At 47.3% G+C, this 23,383-nt stretch overlaps 1 protein-coding gene across 5 annotated transcripts in view; it reads left to right on the top strand.

The window, feature by feature from the left end:
- Positions 1-21,886, top strand: part of LOC309375143 (sialic acid-binding Ig-like lectin 13) — a 36,479-nt gene extending 14,593 nt beyond the window's left edge. For 2 of the 5 annotated variants that reach the window (XM_081920660.1, XM_081920659.1), the window contains 6 exons: positions 1,367-1,414; positions 1,872-2,129; positions 3,962-4,258; positions 8,805-8,907; positions 17,615-17,705; positions 20,325-21,886. In XM_081920660.1, the coding sequence (XP_081776786.1) occupies positions 1,367-1,414; positions 1,872-2,129; positions 3,962-4,258; positions 8,805-8,907; positions 17,615-17,705; positions 20,325-20,528 (1,001 nt within the window). In that variant the 3' untranslated portion in view covers positions 20,529-21,886. Of the gene's footprint in view, positions 1-1,366; positions 1,415-1,871; positions 2,130-3,961; positions 4,259-8,804; positions 8,908-16,364; positions 16,397-17,614; positions 17,706-20,324 lie in introns of all 5 variants that reach the window. The other 3 variants (XR_014170812.1, XM_081920662.1, XM_081920661.1) reach the window with 3 other exon arrangements.
- Positions 21,887-23,383: the final 1,497 nt, after the last annotated feature.

Raw genomic sequence — 23,383 nt, 5'->3', positions numbered from 1 at the left:
GATGTTGTTGTTGCTGCTGCTGCTGCTGTTTTAAACACTAAACTTCTAATCTAGCTGACCTGGAACTGAAGCAACTTGGGGAAAAGACTTGTTAAGGAAACTCTAGCTCAATTGTGCCTAGAAGAGTTGTGAGCCATGACGCTCACTCTCTTGCCTCTGAGGGCAGGTCCGTTGTCTGGCTTTTGCTCCTGGGCATCCCTTTTGTGGGGGACCTTTTCCTCTTGTTATGTTTCAGGAAGAGTGAGGCCACCCGAGACAGCCCAGTGCGCTTAACTATGAGTTAATTACAGTCACAAGCTAATTCAAGGCAAAACTATGAAGCAGGCAATCTGAGGCAAGGCTAGAGAAGCACAAAGCGTTCATGTGTATCTCAGCTTGTCATTTGAGGCTGGCTCCTCCTGTGTCCATTACTTGGTGGAACAGCAACTGGCTATTGCCTGGAAACAGTGTGGTCTCCTTTGGATCAATGGGCTGCAAAAGTGGGGTAGAGCAACTTGAGTTCAGTAGGGCGGGCATGGAGCATTCTGCAATAGAAAACTACTGATGCTGAAAAAAGCAGGAAGACACAACATTGCCATCAGGGCTGGCTTTGCCACAGGTATGGGCAACCTGCATTCCCCCAGATGTTGGTGGCATCTAGCTCCCTTTAGCCCCAGCCAGCATGACCAGTGGTGAGGAATGCTGGGAGATGGAGTCCATAAAAATCTGGAAGGCCACAGGAGCCTCTATAGGGCTGGTGGCACATTTTTTTAGGGTGGGTATTAGAAGTACACCACCACTTTATCTTTATATTGCAAGGCTCACCATAACTTTCAGCTGGAAGGAGCAGAATGCTGGAGAAGCTCACTTTTTTGGTCTTCTAAACCAGCAATGCCATCCATATGCAAAGTACCGGACAGGAAAATGGCAATGGATGGCCATATGTCACAGGTGATTTAGCTGAGATTCCTGCATTGCAGGGGGTTGGCCCATATGACCCTTGGGTCCCCTTCCAACTCTAAGACTCTGTGATTCTAACTGGTGTTGGTCATCTGTTGCAGAGAGGGGAACCACCAGCCCACCCAGGTTGACTACAACTCCCATCAGCCCCAGCCAGCATGGCAGATGCTTAGGAATGATGGGAAGTGCAGGGTGACCTCTGAAAGGCATCAGGTTCTCCATCTCTGTGCAGTGATGCTCAGAGGACAAAGTGGCAAAACCTTGACTGGGTGGGCAGAAGAAGCAGATTGGAGGTGGCCCCCAAAACTACTTACAAAGAAAGATACATGTGAATGCAATATCCTAGGATTAGAATCTCTCCCAGCCTTTGCTAAATCCCCACTTGACAGGGCCACTCCCTCACAGGGCTTGTGCTTGCCTTTTACAGACCCACCGATGCTGTGGTTCAGTGGGATACTTGAATGTCCTGGTGAAAGTAAGTATTTTATGTATTTGTTAGCCATGATACAGACCATGAAAATAAAGATGGCTGCCTAAGCCATGGTAGCCACAGTTCCTTGGAGCAAGCAGCACTAAATGTATGTGAGTCTATTTGTGTGCGGATTTTGCTTCCTTTTGAAAAGTGGGATCTGAATTTAAAAAATAATAATTCAACTCTCACTTCTGCCATGGATCCTTTGTTTGTCGTTGGGCGCTGCAAACACCCAGCCTTTGTTTCCTGTCTGTAAAATGGGGATTTAGAAGATTTGGCAGCCCAACCATTATTTGAAACATTCTCCTCCTCTGACAAGCAAGCTGCCATCTCTTTATTTTGTGTTGCATCTGGAGATGGTTGGATAAGATCTGTTTTCTTTGACTGGGATGGGAGGGCGGCCAGACCAGAAGCTTGATAACCGCTGTGGCATCCCACTGTCCTGTCTGGAATCTTGCAGGTCGGAGAAACTTCACAGGTGCTTCCCATATTGAAGTCCAGGAAGGTGACTCCACCACGTTGTTCTGCGAGATAAAGAGCAACCCCTCAGCCAATGCGGCCTGGGTGAGAAAATCACAAAAGACCACTGGTTGGCAATCCTCCGGAACCAATATCCTGACAATTTCAAATGTGAAGCTGGCGGACAAAGGGGGATACAAATGCCGTGCATCGAACACAGAGGGCGAGACTGATGCCACCTTCCAGCTCTATGTAGCATGTAAGGAAGACAAAACTGGGGTTCATGCAGTCGGGTGTTGCTGAGAGATAAAATAAAACCTTTCAAGGAGATTCAGACATGGTAGAGGATATTGTTGGGAATGTTGGGGACTCTGGAACTCCTTGCTACAACTGGGCATTGTTGTGGCAAATATGGGGAATTAACTAGGTATATTGCTGCAAAAGACATCAGGTTGCCCCGGGAAACCTCTTCCTGCATGACTAGTGCTATTGGGGTTTGCTCCTGTGCATTTCCCAGGCGATGGAATCACCCTTGGAATTTACCCACTCCATGTCAGGAAAACTTCATACAGGCCTTGGTTACACACATACGGCTTGTCCACACTCCCGCTTGTCTCGTGCCTAGAATACATGGGTCTGAGTGGTTTTCCACTTGACTCATGCTTTGTAGGGACAGGTCTGAGTGCATACTCTCCCATGAAAATCAGTACGTGTGTCTTTTGATGCTGCGCTGCCACGCAGGTTAGCTGGTTCACAAAGGAGCATCTTTGGGTGCCATGCTCTTGCAGGAGCCAGATGACACTCATGAAAGCACAACACCGCTACAAGTGCCCGCTGTAAGCACCAACTCGCCCTCCTTCCGGAGCTTGGCGGTGGCACTGGGACATTCCAGGATCAAATGGGAAGCTGGGATGGCTTCTGTAATTGTGGGATGTCGAGGGAAAATTGCAACACTTGAAGGGCATGTGAGTGGTTTTCCCTTGGCCCTCTCCTTTCCAGGGAAAACCCATTCTTTAGTGCTAAATCAGCGCAAACGTCAATTCAGAGAAAACCCAAATTGCCATTTGCTCCAATTGCGTGGTAAAGAGCTCTTTCCCCCAGGGGAAGCAGAAGGACAAGAGTAAGTGTGGATTAGCCCACAGGCTCTCTATTCCCGCCCCACAGAAAAATAACAGGGCTCATAGATCTGATTTTGCTTTCTTGGTCACATTTTGGGAATTACTGGCCTAGCAGAGGGAATTTGCCTCTCTTGATCTCAAAGTGAAAAATAAAAAAAGCTGCTAGGGCCACAAATGCAGCCAGAGTGATGTATCTGGGCCAGAAACCATATCAAGATGGGTCCAGGAAATGGATAGCTCAAGTTCATCAGTTTATTGTTTGAGTCAAAGGCCATGACAAGCTTGTATTAAGCAATAGTATTGATAAAATAATACAGAACATACATCCATAATATAAAAATCCATAATACAAAAAAGCCTTTTCAGAGTTCCTGAGCATTAAAAGGCAGTTTCCTTTGTGCATCTCTGACAACTCCAATTCTAATGTTATTTCTGCCTTTCAAAAATCCAGTTTGCCAACATCCATGACGTAAGAGAGAGAAGTTACCAGAGACACTAACAAACTCAAATCCATCTTCACTGTTAGAGCGCATGTTTTGCATTCATAAAGTGAATCCCCTGGTTTCCCCCGAGAGCCATACCCACTGCTACAGCGTAGAGAGGATAGCCAACATGGTATACAGAGCCAAAAGACGATTGGGCTGTTGTTGGAACTACAGTGGTACCTCAGGTTACATACGCTTCAGGTTACAGACTCTGCTAACCCAGAAATAGTGCTTCAGGTTAAGAACTTTGCTTCAGGATGAGAACAGAAATTGTGCTCTGGAGGCGCAGCGGCAGCAGGAGGCCCCATTAGCTAAAGTGGTGCTTCGGGTTAAGAACAGTTTCAGGTTAAGAACAGACCTCCAGAACGAATTAAGTACTTAACCCAAGCTACCACTGTAATAGTCGGGCCTTCCTGGAGCAAGAGGAAACTAGAATAAGGGCTGGCACAAGATCCTGACACTGATCATTCTATTTCATCCTTTTCCAGACAGCCCCAGGCCATGTGAACAGAATAATTCCCGATGCTGGAGAGATGGCAATGGATTCCAGTGCAACTGTTCCGTCTGCTCCTATCCTGCATCTAGAATTCAGTGGCAAGTGAATGGGAAGAACTTGGAGGGGAACTACACTGATGAGACCATGAAGGTCACTTCCTGGAATAAGACAGAAGAAGCCACCAGCACTCTGCACTTGACAGGGGACTTGGATGGAGAGCAGCATATAGTCTGCCTTGGAACCAACCCCGGTGGACAGATTCCCTTGAAGTTCTTCGTGGCTAGTTCAGGTAAGTCTCTGGGATGCAGATTGGTCCAATAGAGTTACCTAGAGTTTTGCTTTAGATAGCAGCCACACTTAGGGTTGCCGTATTTCAAAAAGTAAAAACCAGGACACCCCGAAAGCCTTTGAAATCCTGGTCGTATGGCAGCCTAGGCACACTCACAAACTACATGAAGGCAGCCCTGTTTAGGGAAGCTTTTAATGTTTGATGTATTACAGTATTTTAATATTTTTTTGGGAAGCCGCCCAGAGTGGCTGGGGAAGCCCAGCCAGATGGGTGGGGTATAAATAAATAAATTATTATTATTATTACTATTAATAATAATAATAATAATAATTACATACAGGATTGCCAACTGATGCTTCGCTTAAACCCCAACTTTTGGAGGAAAAAGTGAAAATACCATATTTATTGAATACTTTTCAGATAGTCAAAGACCGCTGCGGAATTTTGTAGTAATGTGTGAGTGTGTTAACAAAAATTCAGGACTTTTTTTCCAGCAAGAACTTACTGGAACTCAGTTCCAGCATTTCTCAGGACGGTAATAGATTGAGGATGCAGAGTTGCTGCAGATGAACTGTTTATGTAGCGTTCATCCTGATTTGCTTACAGAAAGTTAACACAGTGGTTCAACTACACTCAGTTTTTATTGAGCATTTGCTCTTACTTGTTTATGGGGCACTGATAGGACAGCAAGCCTTAGTCCTGATTTTCATGTGGGGCCTCGACATGGCTTTCTGTTAAACGTTTATTCACCCCACTCTGTTGGGTGCATTTCACTATCAATTTCCCAACTGCAAAAAGTAGCCCGTTGTTTAAAAAGTGGGTTTGTTGCATTAGGGCACCAGAGCACCTTAACATGTTTTAATTGTGCAAAGCTACATTTCCAGTATGTGCTCAGATCCCTGTCCCAAAACAGTAGGTCTGGTTGCCCCTGCAATCCTTCCATAGAATGACAGAGTAATTGAACTAAGGTTAGCTTTTGGTTGTCCCCACCCCAAAGAAGCTAGCCAGAGCATGAAGACATGATCCAACTGTGCATTTAAGACGGGGAGATAGTACCTCATTTCAATTCTGAGCGGCAATGAATTTCTACAAAGAGAGGCCTCAGGCTTTGGGATTGCTTGGCAGCTGCGATGACTGGCCTGGAAGCTTACCTTTCCCCCACCTCTGTCTCAGTGGGCTGGGAAATGCACTCTGCACATGTTCAGAGGCACCCATTTCTTTACTCACACCCTGTGGCCTTGAAAGCAGCTCCTAGGGGCTGATCCCTGGCTGAAATGAAGCCCCAGCTTGTCACGTGCTTCAAAACGAGGCTTTTACGATCCACTCTCCAATCTCCTAAAGAGCTTTTGGCGTCTGGCCTGCAGGCAAGCCCAAGTGTGGTTTTTATTAAGTGTATCTGTGTTAATAACTTTAATTTTAGAGATAAATGATTGCCATTAGAATAATTTAGTACTGAAGTATTAAAAGTTTATTATTTTCTTCTAATAGCCAGGGGGGAGGGGAAGGGGGAGAGATTATCGCCAGTACTTCCATGTATTTATTTTCTAATTGAAGAGATAATGCCTTCGATCTTTTAAAATCATCACAATGATTTTAAGTGCTATTTTAATGGGGGATAATGCTGGCAATTACCGCTCATTTAATGCTAGACGGATCACTGGAAGATGCAGATGCATGGGGTGGATGCTGCTTTAGGAGAGCTGTCGCAACAGAGTGGCGGCCAAGATTGCAATCGGATGCTTATTTGGGTTTCCTGCATTGCAGGGGGTTGGACTAGATGACCGTTGGGGTCCCTTCCCACTTTACAATTCTATGACACCCCCTTCCTTCGTATGAACTCAATGGCACCTGCTTCTGAGTAGGCATGTGTAGAATTACACTGGAAGAGGTGTGAGCCCCGAAGTTGGGGTGGGCACAGATACATTAACCAAGAATGAAGTAGCGCATCTCTGCAAAAGAGGGCATATTTGCATAAAATTCAGATATGTAAATTTCCATGCCTATCTGCAAATTTAGAGGGGATCTGTGATTTAAATAAAATAGAATACATCTCACCATAGTCGGGAAGATGGATCCAGTGACATGCGTATCAGTTCAGTCTGGTGTTTCATGGGCAACTTCAAGGCAATACAACTTCAGGGCAATAAGGACTCCGCTCTATATCTGTGTAGGGTTTACTCCTCATACAGATGCAGTTGAAACTTTTCCCTGTTTAGGGAAGCTTTTAATGTTTGATGTTTTATCATGTTTTTAATATTCTGTTGAGAGCCGCCTAGAGTGGCTGGGGAAGCCCAGCCAGATGGGCGGCATATAAATAATATATTACTACTACTACAGGGACGCGGGTGGCGCTGGGGGTTCAACCACAGAGCCTAGGACTTGCCAATCAGAAGGTCGGCGGTTCAAATCCCCGCAATAGGGTGAGCTCCTGTTGCTCGGTCCCTGCTCCTGCCCACCTAGCAGTTCGAAAGCATGTAAAAGTGCAAGTAGATAAACAGGTACCGCTCCGGCGGGAAGGTAAAGGGTGTTTCTGTGTGCTGCTCTGGTTTGCCAGAAGCGGCTTAGTCATGCTGGCCACATGACCCGGAAGTTGTACGCCGGCTCCCTCGGCCAATAAAGCGAGATGAGTGCTGCAACCCCAGAGTCAACCACGACTAGACCTAATGGTCAGGGGTCCCTTTACCTTTACTACTACTACTACTATTTCGGAGAGAGCAAGAGGACATCTCCCTCCATGGTTTTCGAAGGCAACCGGCAACCTTAGGGGATTGCATGGCTGTGCTATCTACAAAGGGGAATTGGTTGGGGACTCCATTAGCCAGTGGAGGCTGTTGCATGGGGCAGCTCTGGTATAGCCCCACCAGCTCAACCTGCTCTCAGCTATTCCCTGCATGCCTGCTTCATTACAGACACTCAAATGGTTCTGCCTGTCATTGGTTCTGGCAACCCCTACTGTTGGGTTCTGTGACTTGATGGGCACCAGCCGCTACTTATTTGTGGGGCATAGGAATTTGTTCATTCCCCCCCCCCAAAAAAAAGATAGTCCGGCCCACCATATGGTCTGAGGGACGGTGGACTGGCCTATGGCTGAAAAAGTTTGCTGAACCCTGCAATCACCTATGGGCGGTTGGATTTTCGTGGGCGGTGCTGACACAGTGTTATGTGATCATTGGTCGGATTTGTGACCTGTGGGCGTATCTGTTTCACGGCCAACCCTCCCTTAAAAAAGGTCAACGACTTTAGGGTACCATCCCTAAAAAAAGCTCACCGGGTAAATTTTCGCACCGGGTACCACCTGACTTTGCTACGCCTCTGGCTGCTGGTTACCACCACTACCTTCCTTCCTCATTAGCATTTTAGGACCTTCCTGCCATGGCTGCAGCAATGCTTCCCATTGCTGGAAGCCACAGGAGGGGAGAGTGCTTTTGTGCTTAGGTCCTCCTTCCCAGATTCCCAGAGGCATCTGGGTGGCCAATGTGAGAACAGGATCCTGACTGGGCAATTGTCCTGACCCAGCAATACTCTTTTGATGTCCTTAGCATTTTCTGCCTGAGGCACTGGCCTCATTCTGCCTACGCCTAGTGTGGTGTAGTGGTTAAGAGCAGTGGACTCGTAATCTGGTGAACTGGGTTCACGTCCCCGCTCCTCCACATGCAGCTGCTGGGTGACCTTGGGCTAGTCACACTTCTCTGAATTACAGATAGGTAGCCGTGTTGGTCTGCCATAGTCAAAACAAAAAAAATTCCTTCCAGTAGCACCTTAAAGACCAACTAAGTTAGTTCTTGGTATGAGCTTTCGTGTGCATGCACACTTCTTCAGATACACTGAAACAGAAGTTTCCAGACCCTTCTATATAGTGAGAAGGTGGGGAGGGGTATTACTCAGAAGGGTGGTGGGAATGGGTGATGGGCAGATAGCTGTGATGAGCCTGTTGACGACTCTTAAAGACTGCAATAGGTATTACAGGAAAAAGCAAGGGGTGAGAAGGTGAAAAGTGGCTTTGTCATGTATAATGAGATAAGAATCCAATGTCTTTGTTCAGGCCAGGTTTCTCCATGGTTTTAAGTTTGGTGATAAGTTGCAATTCAGCAGCTTCTCTTTCCAGTCTATTTCTGAAATTCCTTTGTAGTAAAACAGCTACTTTGAGATCTTGTATAGAATGTCCTGGGAGATTGAAGTGTTCTCCTACTGGTTTCTCTGCTTTGTGATTCCTGATGTCCGATTTATGTCCGTTCTCTGAAGTCTCTCAGCCCCACTCACCTCACAGAGTGTTTGTTGTGGGGGAGGAAGGGAAAGGAGAATGTTAGCTGCTTTGAGACTCCCTAAGGTAGTGATAAAGCGGAATATCAAATCCAAACTCCTCCTCCTCCTCCTCCTCCTCCCCCCCCTCTTCTTCTTCTTCTTTTGATAGCCCTGGGTTCTCTTAGCTCTTCGGGACAAACAGAATGAAGTCACTTCAAACGTTGGGTTGAGATGTGGGGTGGGTGGGAATGGAGAAGCTGGTTCTCTGTGGCTTCACCAGACCTGTTCTCCTCTGAACCAACAGGAGACTCTCTGAAAAGGAACCTAATCAGCGGCGTAATGGGTGCCCTCGTCATGTTGGCTGTCGTCATGCTGATCGTTATCATCGTCGTTCTGATTTCCAGAAGGTAAGTAACAGTTAGCATCTGTCTGTTTCCGTAGTACTTGAGGAGAGCGGAGTCTCTTTTGCGCTGGACGTTGATGGAGAGGAAGGCTCCACCTGGAGTGAATTTTTGGTTCGGCACTATGTTCTGCAGGAGGGAGGGCCCAATGCTGTTGCTGGCAGTACATTGAAACGTCAGCACCAATGTTGTGGCTGAGCAGACTCCAAGCCAATCACGCCTTCCACCTTCATGGAAGGTGAATGGCGGTGGTGCTTTTTGGCTCGCATTTGTGCTGGCCTACTCTGCAGAGCTTTCCAGACACTCATCTTTCCTCCGGGAGACTGATCAGGCATGACACAGCCGCTTGGTGTCGCCCTAGCAAGTGCCGCTGTTGCTGGCAAATGACTATTGTCCAGCAATCAGTCCGCTGATTTGAAGCCTGGGAATTGTCAGGTTTTTGCAGCGGCCATTGGGGTGCACAGGTGGGGAGGAGCGTGAGCTCTCAGCCCAGGAGGTCAAGAAGCATGTAAAATAGCCCAGATTAGGCAGGTATCTGGTCCCAGAGCCAACGGCTGCTCTATTCCCCATCCCTGGGTTAGTGTGTGTGCATGGAATACATTCTGTTATTACAGTTTTGTTATTATTTCCTTGGCTTTTCATTAGTTGGGTTTGCTAGCCTTTGTTAGGAATTTGTGCATATTTAAAGACGGGGCAAAATGTTAGTCAATAAAAGCAATACGGGTAATATATAAATGTGCTTTTTTTGTACTGGTATGTGGCCTCCGAAGAACTGCCCATAAGGGAGCATGAATAATAATAATAATAATAATAATACCCCACCCATCTGGCTGGGTTTAAATATGAAGTTCCCAACCCCTCGTGCAAAGAGTTTGCGCTATACTGAAGCACATGGGAAGCACAGCATTTGGGAACATACTGGAACCTGGGGCTACCTTTGAAGGTGACCCAGAAACTGCAATTAATCCAGAATGAGGCAGCTAGACTGGTGACTGGGAGTGGCTGCTGGGACCACATAACAGAGTGGCTGGGGAAACTCAGCCAGATGGGTGGGGTATAAGTAATAAATTATTATTACTAATACTATTATTATTAACCTCCATAAGACATTGGACACCACTTCCCATCACCCCCGACCACTGGCCATCTGACAAACATTGGGAGGGCCAGAGACACCCCTTCCCTGTGAATGGGGTTTCCCCCCCATAAAATTAGACATGGTGGGGAGAAAGTTGGTAGGCTTTCTCTCTCTTTCTCCTCCTCCTTGCTTTGATGGTTTTAAAAGAGGATGAGAGAAGTTCAGGAGGATAAGACTATCTCTGACAATTGGCTCCTGATCATAATGGCTCAACAACTTGCCCCCCCCCCACTCTTTGCCCAAAATGCTCAACAATTTCTGTGTCCAGATTTTCACTTTTTGAAATATGGCAACCCTAACCAAAGGATAGTGTTTTTGAGGTTACCAGCATGAGTTTGACCAAACTGCGGGAGGCAGTGGAGGACAGAGGGGCCTGGCGTTCTCTGATCCATGGGGTCACGAAGAGTCGGACACGACTAAACGACTAAACAACAACAACAACAACCAAAGGAAGGGGTAACACGAAGCAGGAGGAAGGACGTAAAGCCTGATGAGGAAACACAATCTGCAGGTTGTTATTTAAGAAGGAATCACCGAGGGAAGACTAGGGGCTCATCCACGCCTCTGTTTGCCCTGCTGCTTTCGCCTGGGGGAAACCTGTGACTTAGCGCTGATCAAAACAAATGGCAATCAGGTTTTCTGCAGATTGCTGTTTGTTCCGATTCAGCACTAAAGAACAGGTTTTCTGGGGGAAGGAGCCAGGGCAAAGGCAAAACCTCCTGGACCTATGCCTAGAAAACCCATGATTTTTTGGCATAAGACAACTGGAAGTTACCTTTCTGCCTACTGCCCTTCGCTGCTTCAGGCAATTTATTGCAAGCGTCGTTGCCTTAATCGCAACACTTTGGACTCATGCACACTTCTGCTCATCCCGTGCCTAGATAGCACGGGTCAGAGCGGTTTCCCCCTTGCCCCACTTCTTTCCCAGGGAAAACCCGCTCTCTAGTGCTCAATCGGAGCAAACGTCAATCCGGAGAAAACCCCAAATGATGTTTGCTCTGATTGGGAGCGGTCTTCTCCAGGAGAAAGCAGTGGGGCAAGAAGAAGGGTGGATCAGCCCTCAATGAAAGCCCTGAGGAGGCTTTCTGAGCATTCGAGCCAACCCAAATGCCAACTCCAGCCAGCCACTCTGCCTCCCCAGGGACCCAAATAAAATAAACCACCTTGGGGAAAGCAGCCAGCAGGGGGATGGAGGTGCAAAGGCAGACGTGAGGCAGAGAGGCCTGCTCTAGGTGTGCTGTTTCTATCGACTTCCACCATGTCAGGCAGGCGTGCTCCCAAGATTAAGTGCATCCCTGCTTCAAAAAATTTTGGGGGGTTGCACAATACCAAAGCAGCCTAAAAAGGTACAAAAACACACATTCAGATGTTACCTATACTGTTTTTATTGACCCGTTTCAACTTTTTAGCCCATCAACCATGCATCTTTAAGATTTGTTGCACAAGCATCCTTTGTATTTCCTACGGAAGCCGACCTCTTCCTCTTTTGCCTATCCGCCGTTTGCAACATCTCTGTCTCGCTAATATATTCCTCCCTCCCTCTGCCTCTTTCTCCTTTAATTCAAGTATGAAGAAACTGTTATGAATCCCTCCACATATAGGCTTTATTAGTTTCTCATACAGTTAGTTTATTCTTCTCGGGAGTATTATTAAGTCTGAAAAATCCCCTTAGTTCATCAGTACGCAACCTCGTTGTCTGACAGTAACAAATTATTTAATTTCCTCGAGCAAAGTTGCTCTTATTTATAATTGATCAAGTTAAATGTGTTGCAGTCGGTTTATATACTGAGGCATCTATTGGGAAGCTGGCAAAAGCTATTTCTTATGTGGGGAAGAAATAAGACTTATGAAATCTGCCTTACTGCTCAACCTGGTTTACGCAATCATACCCTGACTTAGAACTCTTCTGTTCTTGGAGACAGAACGTCTCTGAATCCTAGTTGCTGGCTATCACAAGGGAGAAGAGGGTGGTTGTGCTCATGTCTTGCTTGCCGGCTTCCCAAAAGCATTAGGCTGGCCATTGTGAGAACAGGATTCTGGACTAGATGGGTCTTTGGTCTGATCCAGCAGAGTTCTTCTTTATATCTCTGTGTTCTGCACAAGCAGAGGGAGAATGCAAGAAGCACTAATTACAGCTTTCTGTTAAGTCCAAACTGGGGAAACTGAAACAAGATAGGTTTCATAAGTCAACTTTTCACCCATGGCTACATACCCTGGTTGTTTGGAAGCCATTAACCATGGTTTCCTGGTGCAGAAGTCATGGGAACCATGGTTAGCTGATCACCTCCTCTCCTGTTCTACTTCCACTGCAGACCACAGGAGTGGGAATGTGCTCTTGTGCTTGGATCCTGCTTGTGGACTTTCCATAGACATCTGGTCAGCCACTGTGAGAACAAGATGCTGGGATGATGGGCCTGATCCTGCAGAGCTCTTCTTATGTTCTGTAATGGAGGGCAACAAAATGAGGGCAAAGGGACTGCATGCAACTCATTGCATTTCTTGGCTTATTGGGTCAGGATTTGATTGCCCAAACTTGGCCACTGACCTATTTAGCTTATTATATTCTGACAAGAAGGGCAGGTGGTGCTGTTGCCTAAACCACTGAGACTCTTGGGTAGGCATAGGCAAACTTGACCCTCCAGATGTTTTGGGACTACAACTCCTATCATCCCTGACGACTGATCCTGTTAGCTAGGGATGATGGGAGTTGTAGCCTGCTCTTGGGCATGCCGATCAGAAGATCGGCGGTTCGAATCTCTGCGACGGGGTGAACTCCTGTTGCTCTGTCCCAGCTCCTGCCAACCTAGCAGTTCAAAAGCACGCCCGTGCAAGTAGATAAATAGGTACTGCTGCGGCGGGAAGTTAAACGGCGTTTCAGTGCGCTCTGGCACTGGTCACGGTGTTCCATTGTGCCAGAAGCAGTTTAGTCATGCTGGCCACATGACCCAGTTTGGCTGGAAAACCGTGATGAGCGCTGCAACCCCATAGTCACCTTTGACTGGACTTAACCGTCCAGGGGTCCTTTACCTTTACCTTTTACCTGTATTCTGACTGGCAGTGACTCTCAAAAGGAAGAGTCCTTTGCTAGTGCTCTTGCTTGAGATCTTATTTTTTCTAAGAAAAGCTGGAGGGCCTAGGGCAGCTTTTCTCAACTTGATGCCCTCTTGATTTCAGCCCCCATCATCCCTGACCCTTGAACAAGCTGGCTGGAGGATGAGGGACTTGTTGGAGAGGAATTACAGCTCAGTACTGAAGCTGTACTGGCATCTCCAATCCCTGGCATCTCCAGGTTGGCCTGGCAAAAATTCCCTGCCTGGAATCCTGAATAGCTGCTGCCAGTCCGTGTAGGTGATACTGAGCTAGACTGACCAATGTTTCTCACTTGGTCGAAAGCAGCTTCTGATGGGCACCAGGTTGAAGAAGGCTAAGCTAGAGTCTGAACCAGGGACCTTCTGCATCTGCTCTACTAAATGCATCCTCCAATTTTTAGAATCATAGAATTTTAGAATTGGAAGGGGCCCCAAGGGTCATCTAGTCCAACCCCTTCCAAAGCAGGAATGCTTCATTTTTTAAAATAATGTATTTTATTCATTTTTAAGAAGGCTTCCTTAGGCACATTGGAGCAGCAAGCCTAATGTCTATAAAGTTGGAGTCTTCTAGGCCTCGCTTGCTTAAGAAACATTGTACACCTTTTATTCAACACTTTAGAAGCACGAAGTGTTATAAACATTACTCTGACCCAATCTGCCAACATAAGTGACCCATAACACTCCTCATTTCTTGACCTATCAAAGTGTCTCCTTCTATGAAGTCTAATAAAATATCGACCTTGTTTTCTAAACCTCCCTCCCTCCCTCTTTCTCCCCTGTTTGTGATTTGGTGCGTGAGCCCACAGAAGCATTAGTTTCGCTCAGGAATAAATCCTCCATCATCAAGATTCTCCCTTCCTTGTCAATATATTGATAGACTACAACATATTTTACATTGCAAAAATCCAAGTTGGCTTGTTTCCCCTGCATGCAGATTGTTTGACACAGTAGTAACTGGAGATGAAAATGTCTCCCTCGATTTTAATTTTGTAATGAATTCTGGTGCCTTTAGCCTAAATCAATATGCATTTCCTGAATTATTAACATAGTCTTACTTTCCTTGCATACCTTTTGAGAGAGAGAGAAATTCTCCCTTACTTATCGTGTTATGTAACAACCCAGGAGAAGGCAGAAAGTAAATCAGGATCTTCTAGTAAATCTCCGGGTGATTTGCAGTAGATCACCAGGGTTTTCAGACTCCCAGTTATTTTAATTACTGTAACAATAAAAAGGCAGCCCTAGCCACCATCAAATTGCAACTGCCTTCTAAATTAAACTGCTGGGATGAAGAAAGCCTGAGAGGAAAACCTGGAATGGATTCTTGTGTAGCAGGACTGTAAGCTTGGTTCCGGTGCTGAAGACATGTTATTTGGATCTGCATGCGCTCAGAGACACCCTGTTTGTTAATTCTATATTGTCCCATTTGAAGCAACTATTTGCACAAGGCTTCAGTTGCTGTATCTTGTGGTCCTAGTAACACCTCTAGTATTAAACATTGTGGTTCTAGCAAAAAAAAACCCAAACCAATCAAATCCCAAATAGAACTCACAAGCCTGAAATCTCCATGCCCCAATTAAATACATAAACCAGTAGGGGGGCAGGCAGGGAGCCCAACAAAAAGATGGAGCCAGAGCCCAGAGTGGGAGGAGCCAACTGATTCTACTTTTGTCCTGATGAGTTCTACAAAGGCAGCACTGAGAGTAAGGAGGAGGAAGGGGGGTAAAGGGGACCCCTGACTGTTAGGCCCAGTCACAGACGACTCTGGCGTTGTGGCACTCAACTTGCTTTACTGGCTGAGGGAGCCGGTGTACAGCTTCCGGGTCATGTGGCCAGCATGACTAAGCCGCTTCTGGCGAACCAGAGCAGTGCACAGAAACGCCGTTTACCTTCCCACCGAAGCGGTACCTATTTATCTACTTGTACTTTTTGGGGTGCTTTCAAACTGCTAGGTTGGCAGGAGCAGGGACCGAGCAACGGGAGCTCACCCCGTCGTGGGGATTCGAACTGCCGGCCTTCCGATCGGCAAGCCCAAGGCTCTGTGGTTTAGACCATAGCGCCACGCGCGTTCCTCAGGGAGGAGGAAGCTGGCTGCCAATGGACCGGTTTGTAAGTAAGAAGGCAGGTGGGGGGGGCCTGGCTGAGATCAGACTGAGGCTGGTGAGTTTGCCCTCACGAAGCAGCCTCCCCCAAGAAAACTGCAACAGGAAGCAGGTGGGGAATTATACAACAGGTGCAAGGAAGTTGTACCATGGGCCAAGCATGGTGAGATACAGGGAGGCATAACAGAGTCTTGCTCCTCGATCTTCCGGCGGTGTACAGAGGTGCAGGCAAGCCCCCAAGCTGTCTCTTCTTTTCTCCCTACTGGACCAAAGGACTGAGGACTATGACAGTGCATGTCCTAGGGTCAAAAGAGACTTCTGTCATGTTTGCATTCAGGCAATGCGCCTGGGGTAAGAGAGTAGATCTGTCCCCATAGAAGAAAGTAATATACTACATGACTACAAATGATTCTCCACTATCAGTGGGAGGATTACTAGTGCAGCATTTGTTGTGCTATCTTGTTTGTCTTATTTATCTGAACACAGAGCATACCCATTAATAATCTTTCGAACAATTCCAGGAAATCACTGCAAAGTTTTCAATTAATCCTCCCACCCCATATAACCATTTCTATCAAAACAGGACCTTAAAATGTTATCTGTATACAGTGGTACCTTGGTAGTCAAACGGCTTGGCTCCCGAACAAATCGGCTGCTGAACGCTGCAAACCCGGAAGTGAGTGTTCCGGTGTGCGAATGTTTTTCAGAAGCTGAATGTCCAACATGGCTTCCACGGCTTCCGACTGAGTGCAGGAAGCTCCTGCAGCCAATCGGAAGCCATGCCTTGGTTTTCAAACCATTTGGGGAGTTGAACGGACTCCCAGAACGGATTAAATTTGAGAACCAAGGTACCACTGTACTTGTTTCCTTTGGTTACTTTACCTGTTAAGAATTTCCCCCACTTTCTCTCTTATCTCAAAGTAATCCCCAGTCAAAGAGATAAGCAGATGCATTGAATGCCTGCACCAGTGACTAGCCATTTGGGATTATTCCATTTTGTTTGCATAGCAGCATCTTTGGAATTGTGGTTCTGAAACCGAACCAAGGCACCTCCTGTTTATAAGAACATACACTGTTAATTCTCAGCGTTGCTCATTCACAAGGCTTCCCACTAAACTAGCCAATAATCTTTTCCAGGTCTTCTGCTAAATTTTCTCCATCCACGTCAGGTAAGCCTCTTGACTTGACCATTTCTCTCTCACACCCTGTTGTCTAATTCATCACTGTTCTCTTCTAACCATCTTTTAATCTTCTTGGTCACTTACAATCTCAACTACTTTTGTAGCCGAATCAAAACTTCCCAAATTTTGCTTCTATATACATGTAACCTCTCTCTTCATCTCCTCCAGCTCTTTGTTTATGATGTCAGGATTTTCTGTCTGTCTCTTTCTGGCTGCGATCCAGAACATACTTTCTACCTCTGTGATTCTGTGATTTCTTCGAAATCTGGGTTCACTACTGAATATCACCAGATTGTGATGTACACAGCCTTGATTCCAGCATTGCCTTATCTCTCTCCCACAATCTGGGGCTAAGCCATCTCATTGATATTTGTGTTTTCCTCACCCTGGCCTTTGCTGGCCTGTATAACTCTTACTTTTTTTCCTTCTTCTTTTTTTAAAGGGTTCCCCATCTCCTTTGGTACATGAGGAATCGCAGGCATGGTGTCAGGGTTTAGGGCTTGTATAGCACTTAAAAGAGACATGAGATCATTTCCTTGGGGAGACGGTGGCTGCATTCACATGGCAGTCTATTCTGCTCTCCCAACATTTCCCTGCTAATTTTTGTGTGCATCACCTCTAGAAATATAGCAGAATATAGCAAAAGTCCAGAGCTTATTTTCGTGTTTTTTGCTTCTGCAAAAAAAAAAAAAAATGCAAATAACTGAGAAATGAGCACTAAACTTGTGCTATAGTCGGCTACAGTCTGGGAGTGGCTTACACATCGTGTGAAAGCTCAAATATAATGCAAAAATTAATGGTTGGGGAAATGCTGGGGAAATAGAATGAACTGCTGTATGAATGCAGCTGGTGAGTGTCTGGAACAGCTCCTGTAACAAGGGAAGAAATTGGAGTTTCTCATCTGTGCACTGCAAGTTTTGACTTCCACCAGTGGTGGCTGGTGCCAGGTTTGTAAGTAAGAAGGCAGGCGAGTGGGGGCTGCCTGGGATTGGTGGAGAAGTTCCCCATTTGCCCTAAGAAACCAGCCTCCTCCGACTTACACAAATGCAGCTTAAGCCGATGCTAAGATTCAGCCCTCCTGTCCCTGTTGTGCGCATGTTCTGGACATTAAAAAGAAAAAGAAAAATGGATTGAGGAGTGGCATGAGCCAACTGGAGGTGGCGTGAGGTCAGTTAAATGAAAAGGGGATGAAATTTCTCTCTGCAGGTACCCAAAGGACAGAAAACCTTTGACTGCCTCAGAATCTATCGCAAAGCCCTTGACTCACGTCCACAGCGAGCTTTCCCCAGATGTCAAGGTCTGTAGCACCTGCCTCTCAGCTGTCACGTTTAAAAAGTCCACATCAGCACATTGATAGCATTCAGTCCAAAGTTGTGTTCAGGCAGGGTGGAGGGCGGTGGTGGCAGTTGCAAATGCCAGCCTCCCCTCCCCTCCCCAAAGTCATCATTTTCATATACACCTCCCCTGTCCCTGCTCAACCCCTGACCTTCCTCGTGCTGCATAGAGAGGACCTCCATAGGGAGTTTTGGTGGGCATCTGTCTGTCTCAGGAGATGATGAAAGAGTAAGCCTTTGAGGGTGAAGTCAAACCATTGGCAGAATTACAGCGCCTGCTGTGGCTGTAGGGACCGATAGGGGAGAGACATGTTTTGCTGCAGCTGGGGAAGATGAAGGCGTCTCGTTTGATGCTGCAGATGCAACGCACAGCATTTCTTCTCTCTGTACTCCTCCCAGTGGTCATTACTGTTGGTCACAGCTGTGGATATACAACCTGACTGCCTGTCTCCAGGTGCTGTGGTTATCTGCAAGGGATTCCCACGCAATGTTGAAAGGCTTCATGCCATGTTTGCAGTTTAATCCCTTGAACAATGGGGGACCCTGCTTTATCAGATTGCATGTTGCAGGGAGGGAAAACTCAGTCTTGAAGGCTGAATGTGGCCCTCCAAGCCCCTTGGGACTCTGCAGTGGCAGAGCAAGCTGATTGGGCGCCTGGGGTGGCGTGTGTGCCCTGCGTCCAGGGGCGGGGCCAGCCGCCCATGGGGAGGGGCAAGCCAGGGCAGGACGCTCCGCGGGTCCACTGAGGAGTCTGCCTGCCTCCTCCCACTCAGCCGCCCTATAGCTGGGGGGCGGGAGGCAGTGGGCAGACCATTTGGGGCAGCCTGAGGGTGTCCGAGCCATTGCGCTACTCCCAGGAGAGACACGTGGCTCAGGCGCACTGCAGTCCCCGTGGTGAGTGCTGCCTGGCATTTTGTCACCCCCCTCGGCGGTGACACCTGGGGCAACCTGCCCCCACTGCCCCCCTTCCTCCTCCCCTGGAACTCTGCCCAGGCCCCATTGACCCAGCTCATGCATCTCACAGCTCTACACCCTCCTGTAGTGAGTTTTCCTGGCTGGGATGTTTCCTTGAACTGTGAATTCTCACCTTGCTGGAGAATGGTTACACACATTTTTTACACTCCCGCCACTGGGATGCAGCCCACAAAGGGCTTCCCACAAGGCATGTGTCCCTTGGGTGGGGGAAAAAGTTCCCAACTCTGGACAGAAATCATTCCACTTGTGTTCAAGGAAAGGTTTATAGGTTCCTGGAGCAATACGAGGAAAGTCAGGGACTGAGCAAAGGCAGACATGAGGACACTGGGAATGGGGCTTGTGTACATCCCCATGGGCTCAGATTACCATGCATCCCTTCATTCATTCGCAGAGATTAAACCTGGGTTTTGTTTGTTTATAATTTAAAAGGAAAAAGCTTCGAGGGCCTTTTAAGGTTAGAAATAAGGCAAAGATGCGTAAAACACTGTGGCTTCATTGCAGTGTGCATGCAGTCGTCCATTTGCTAAGCAGAAACAGCCCTGGTCTGTATCTGGATGGGTGCCTACATAGGAGTGCAATGTGCTGCATAAATATTCTCCCTTTGGGATGTGGGTGGCACTGTGGGTAAAACCTCAGCGCCTAGGACTTGCCGATCGCATGGTCGGCGGTTCGGATCCCCGCGGCGGGGTGCGCTCCCATCGTTCGGTCCCAGCGCCTGCCAACCTACCAGTTCGAAAGCACCTCCGGGTGCAAGTAGATAAATAGGGACCGCTTACCAGCAGGAAGTAGAGACATCACCTTGCCAACAAAGGTTCGTATAGTTAAAGCTATGGTTTTCCCAGTAGTGATGTATGGAAGTGAGAGCTGGACCATAAAGAAGGCTGATCGCCGAAGAATTGATGCTTTTGAATTATGGTGCTGGAGGAGACTCTTGAGAGTCCCATGGACTGCAAGAAGATCAAACCTCTCCATACTGAAGGAAATCAACCCTGAGTGCTCACTGGAAGGACAGATTGTGAAGCTGAGGCTCCAGTACTTTGGCCACCTCATGAGAAGAGAAGACTCCCTGGAGAAGACCCTGATGTTGGGAAAGATGGAGGGCACAAGGAGAAGGGGGCGACAGAGGACGAGATGGTTGGATAGTGTTTTCGAGGCTACCAGCATGAGTTTGACCAAACTGCGGGAGGCAGTAGAGGACAGAGGTGCCTGGCGTTCTCTGGTCCATGGGGTCACGAAGAGTCGGACACGACTAAACGACTAAACAACAACAACCAGCAGGAATGTAAACGGCGTTCCGTGTGCTGTGCTGGCTCGCCAGATGCAGCTTGTCGCGCTGGCCCCGTGACCCGGAAGTGTCTCCAGACAACGCTGGCCCCCGGCCTCTTAAGTGAGATGGGCGCACAACCCCAGAGTCTGGCAAGACTGGCCCATACGGGCAGGGGTACCTTTACCTTTACCTTTAAGGCAAAGAAGGAAGAACGTGTTCAAGATTTGGGAGAGGGAGAACCTGTTTGTTCTTAAGTTTCGCAGTCCAGGTTATGGATAAGCTTTAAAGTAGCTCAATCCTGCGTTTTGCATAATGTTTGCTTGTTGTTTTTCACCAACAGCGTAACAGCCTCACGGTCCCTAATCCAGACGAAGGCAACGGCGCTCCTGAAGATCAAGAGAAGTTTGACGAATTCCCTGGCGAAATCTCTAACGACCCCGAAGAGTTGCATTACGCATCTCTCAACTTTGGTGAACTGAAATGTTTACCGGAACCCACTTCAGAAGAATCCAAATCAGATTATGCTGAAATCAAGAAGGTCTAGTCTGCAGATGTTGAAAGAGGAGCCGGAGAGGCAGTTTTAAGAGGATTTCTCAAGTCTAGTTGGCACTGTGAACAAAGGAGGTCACCTCCTGGTTCTGATCTGCTGTCTGCCCTCCGAAGAAACCTCTTCCTCATAGTGTGCGTGTGTCAATTACCCTTCCTGCTCTTGTCTATTTCTCAGTACCCCCTTTGGGGGAGCATAGGCTGCCCATTGTTTACTCTGGCACTGAAAGGTGATCTGCAGCAAGTGAAGGAAGGGGGAAAGGGGCCTGTAGCTTTGTGGCAGAGCACATGCTTTTCATGTGCAAAACCCTGGGTTCAACCCTCCAGCCAAAGGCCCCGAGGCTTCAGGGATGGGAGACAATGCCCACCTGTGATCCTTAGAAACCACCTCTTGTCAGTAAGGCCGGCCTGAACATTAGGCAGAGTAAGGTGACTGCCTCAGGCGGCAAATGTTGAGGAGCAGCAGGGGCAGCCTCCTAGCTGTTTGCCAGTATTGAAGTGAGATTCAACTGCCACTCTAGGCAGCTCCTTTGTGTAGAAAGCAGGGGGCACCATCTTGTCCTATACCTCAGCAGCAAAATGTATTGGGACAGTTCTGACCATCGGAGCAAAGAGCATTTATTTTAAGGGAGCTTTGTAGGCTCAGTTTAGCCCCCTCCTGCAAAAAGCTCCACCCCCTGATTTTTAACGGGTGTCAAACTTGCTAAAAGCAGAGGTGAGAGCCTGAGCAATGTCTCTACCCCACCTCACTCGTTTCTCATCAAAACATAGGAATATGTTTTCTACTGTGTCCATTAAGCTCAGAACTGTCTACACTGGCTGGTAGCAGCTCTCCAAGGTTTCGGGCAGTGGGCAGTTCCTATCTGGAGATGTCAGGGTTGAACCCTCAATGCAGAGCAGGTGCTCTTCAAAAAATTGTGTGCACGCAGAGGACTTCTGAGCGCAGCCTTTTCGATTTCAGCCGCGTGTTTCAGAAATAAGGTCTCAGGCTGAATATGTGTTATTCATTCTTTAGGAATGGCATTGCAAGAATTAAGGCTGCAACACTGCGTGGTAGCTAGTTGGAGACTCCTAAGGATGTGGACAAGAGAGCAGCTCCCAAGATATTTCATTTAGGATAGCTGTTTATAGCTGTCTTCATTTGCTAATAATCTTACTGTTTTGTTCTTTATGTAAACCGCTTTGAGGGTTTGCGACAATCGAGCGGCATATAAATAGTGCGAAATGAATGAATAAAATCAACAAAGTCTTGCAGCTCCGCCTGCCAGTCAACCAAAGAGTGACATCTCACAGCACGTGCCTTTGTGCAGGCATTGATTTGCAGCCTGCTGCAGGCTTTGAAATGGAATCCTCAGAGTCCCAGTGTTGTTGTTTTCCATTAAAGAAAGAAACAACCAGCCATATCACAAAATGCCATTTACTACAGACTCATAAATAACCACTTGTCCAATCACCTATGGGAAGCCAGAGCTGCCTCTGGGGCAGTCTTGACTTTTTGCAGGCTGGAATACAGCGGAGGCCAGTCCATTATGGGGACCTCAGCCTGCCTTCAGGCATGGGATGGGCAGGTAAAGATGTGGCTGGGGCTGCTTGTCCACAACCCCCCTGCAGTTTAATAGATGAATCCCAGGATAATTTCCTGCGTGGGAATTACATCCTCCTCAAGGCCATTTGGATGCCTGTAAAGACTGCATTGTGCCTACAGTACGACTAGTTTCTGGTTTATTTATTTTTTACTTCCCCCTAGCCTTCTATCTTTTCCAGCTACATGCATAAACACACACACTCTTTAACTGCATTGTTGGCATGATTCTGATGAAAAGGTGTGTTCTCGTTTTGTAAACAATGCATTATAATCAGTGTTTTATTTCTAGAAAAATAGGGGCAAGTACTCACCACGAAGTTGTAACAGTAAATACAGTGGTACCTCGGGTTAAGAACTTAATTCGTTCCAGAGGTCCGTTCTTAACCTGAAACTGTTCGTAACCTGAGGTACAACTTTATCTAATGGGGCCTCCCGCTGCCGCAACGCGATTTCTGTTCTCATCCTGAAGCAAAGTTCTTAACCCCAAGGTACTATTTCTGGGTTAGCGAAGTCTGTAACCTGAAGAGCCTGTAACCTGAAGCGTCTGTAACCCAAAGTACCACTGTATCACACTTCTTAACAATAACAAAATTAGGTGCCAGTACTGCATACCCTGGAGAGAGAAGGGGGAAAGAACTGATTATAGTCCTGCTGTTTTTTTTTTAAAAAAACCTGCAAAACAAAGCATACAAAAATGCTGCCAACAATGACTCAGAAATTGCAGGACACGGAGAGTACAAAATGAATGAAGGAGAAATATCTTGCCCTGCCTTCGCTGGAAGAAAAGTGAGTGCTGGGGAGAGAGTAATAAAACCTTCTGTCCACCTGTCAATGTGTATTGGAATGCTTTGCGACGGTGCAGCCTGTGTGACGATTCCAATGGCCCTTTCCGCCGCTTGCCGCCCGGCACAAACCAAGCTGCGCAATCCTCTGGCCGCAAGAATGAGACGGTTGCCTCCTCTATAAATAAATAGCCGCTCACTGTCAAACCAGCTGGTGGTGCTCATTCTGCAGGCAGGCCTGCTGGCTGTGCGATGTCATGGTGCCAGTGCGGTTGCAAGATCCGCAGAGAGGAGCTTTCTTTGTTGGAAAGGTGTGAGGAGGATGAGTCAGTGCGAGAAATCACACGGCAACAGTGACATCAGCTGGCCGGAAAGGGACAGGGATGACACCGTCCAAGGATAAAAGCAGTACAAATGACGCAGCCTAAGCAAACCTGGATATCTATTTATTTTGGAAGCAGGTCATGGGTCCATCTATTAAAACTG

Source organism: Podarcis melisellensis (assembly GCF_964234715.1).
Source record: "Podarcis melisellensis genome assembly, chromosome: 8".
NCBI lineage: Eukaryota > Metazoa > Chordata > Lepidosauria > Squamata > Lacertidae > Podarcis > Podarcis melisellensis.
Note: the sequence above shows the minus strand (reverse complement) of the source record. Positions and strands in the feature narration are given on the sequence as shown.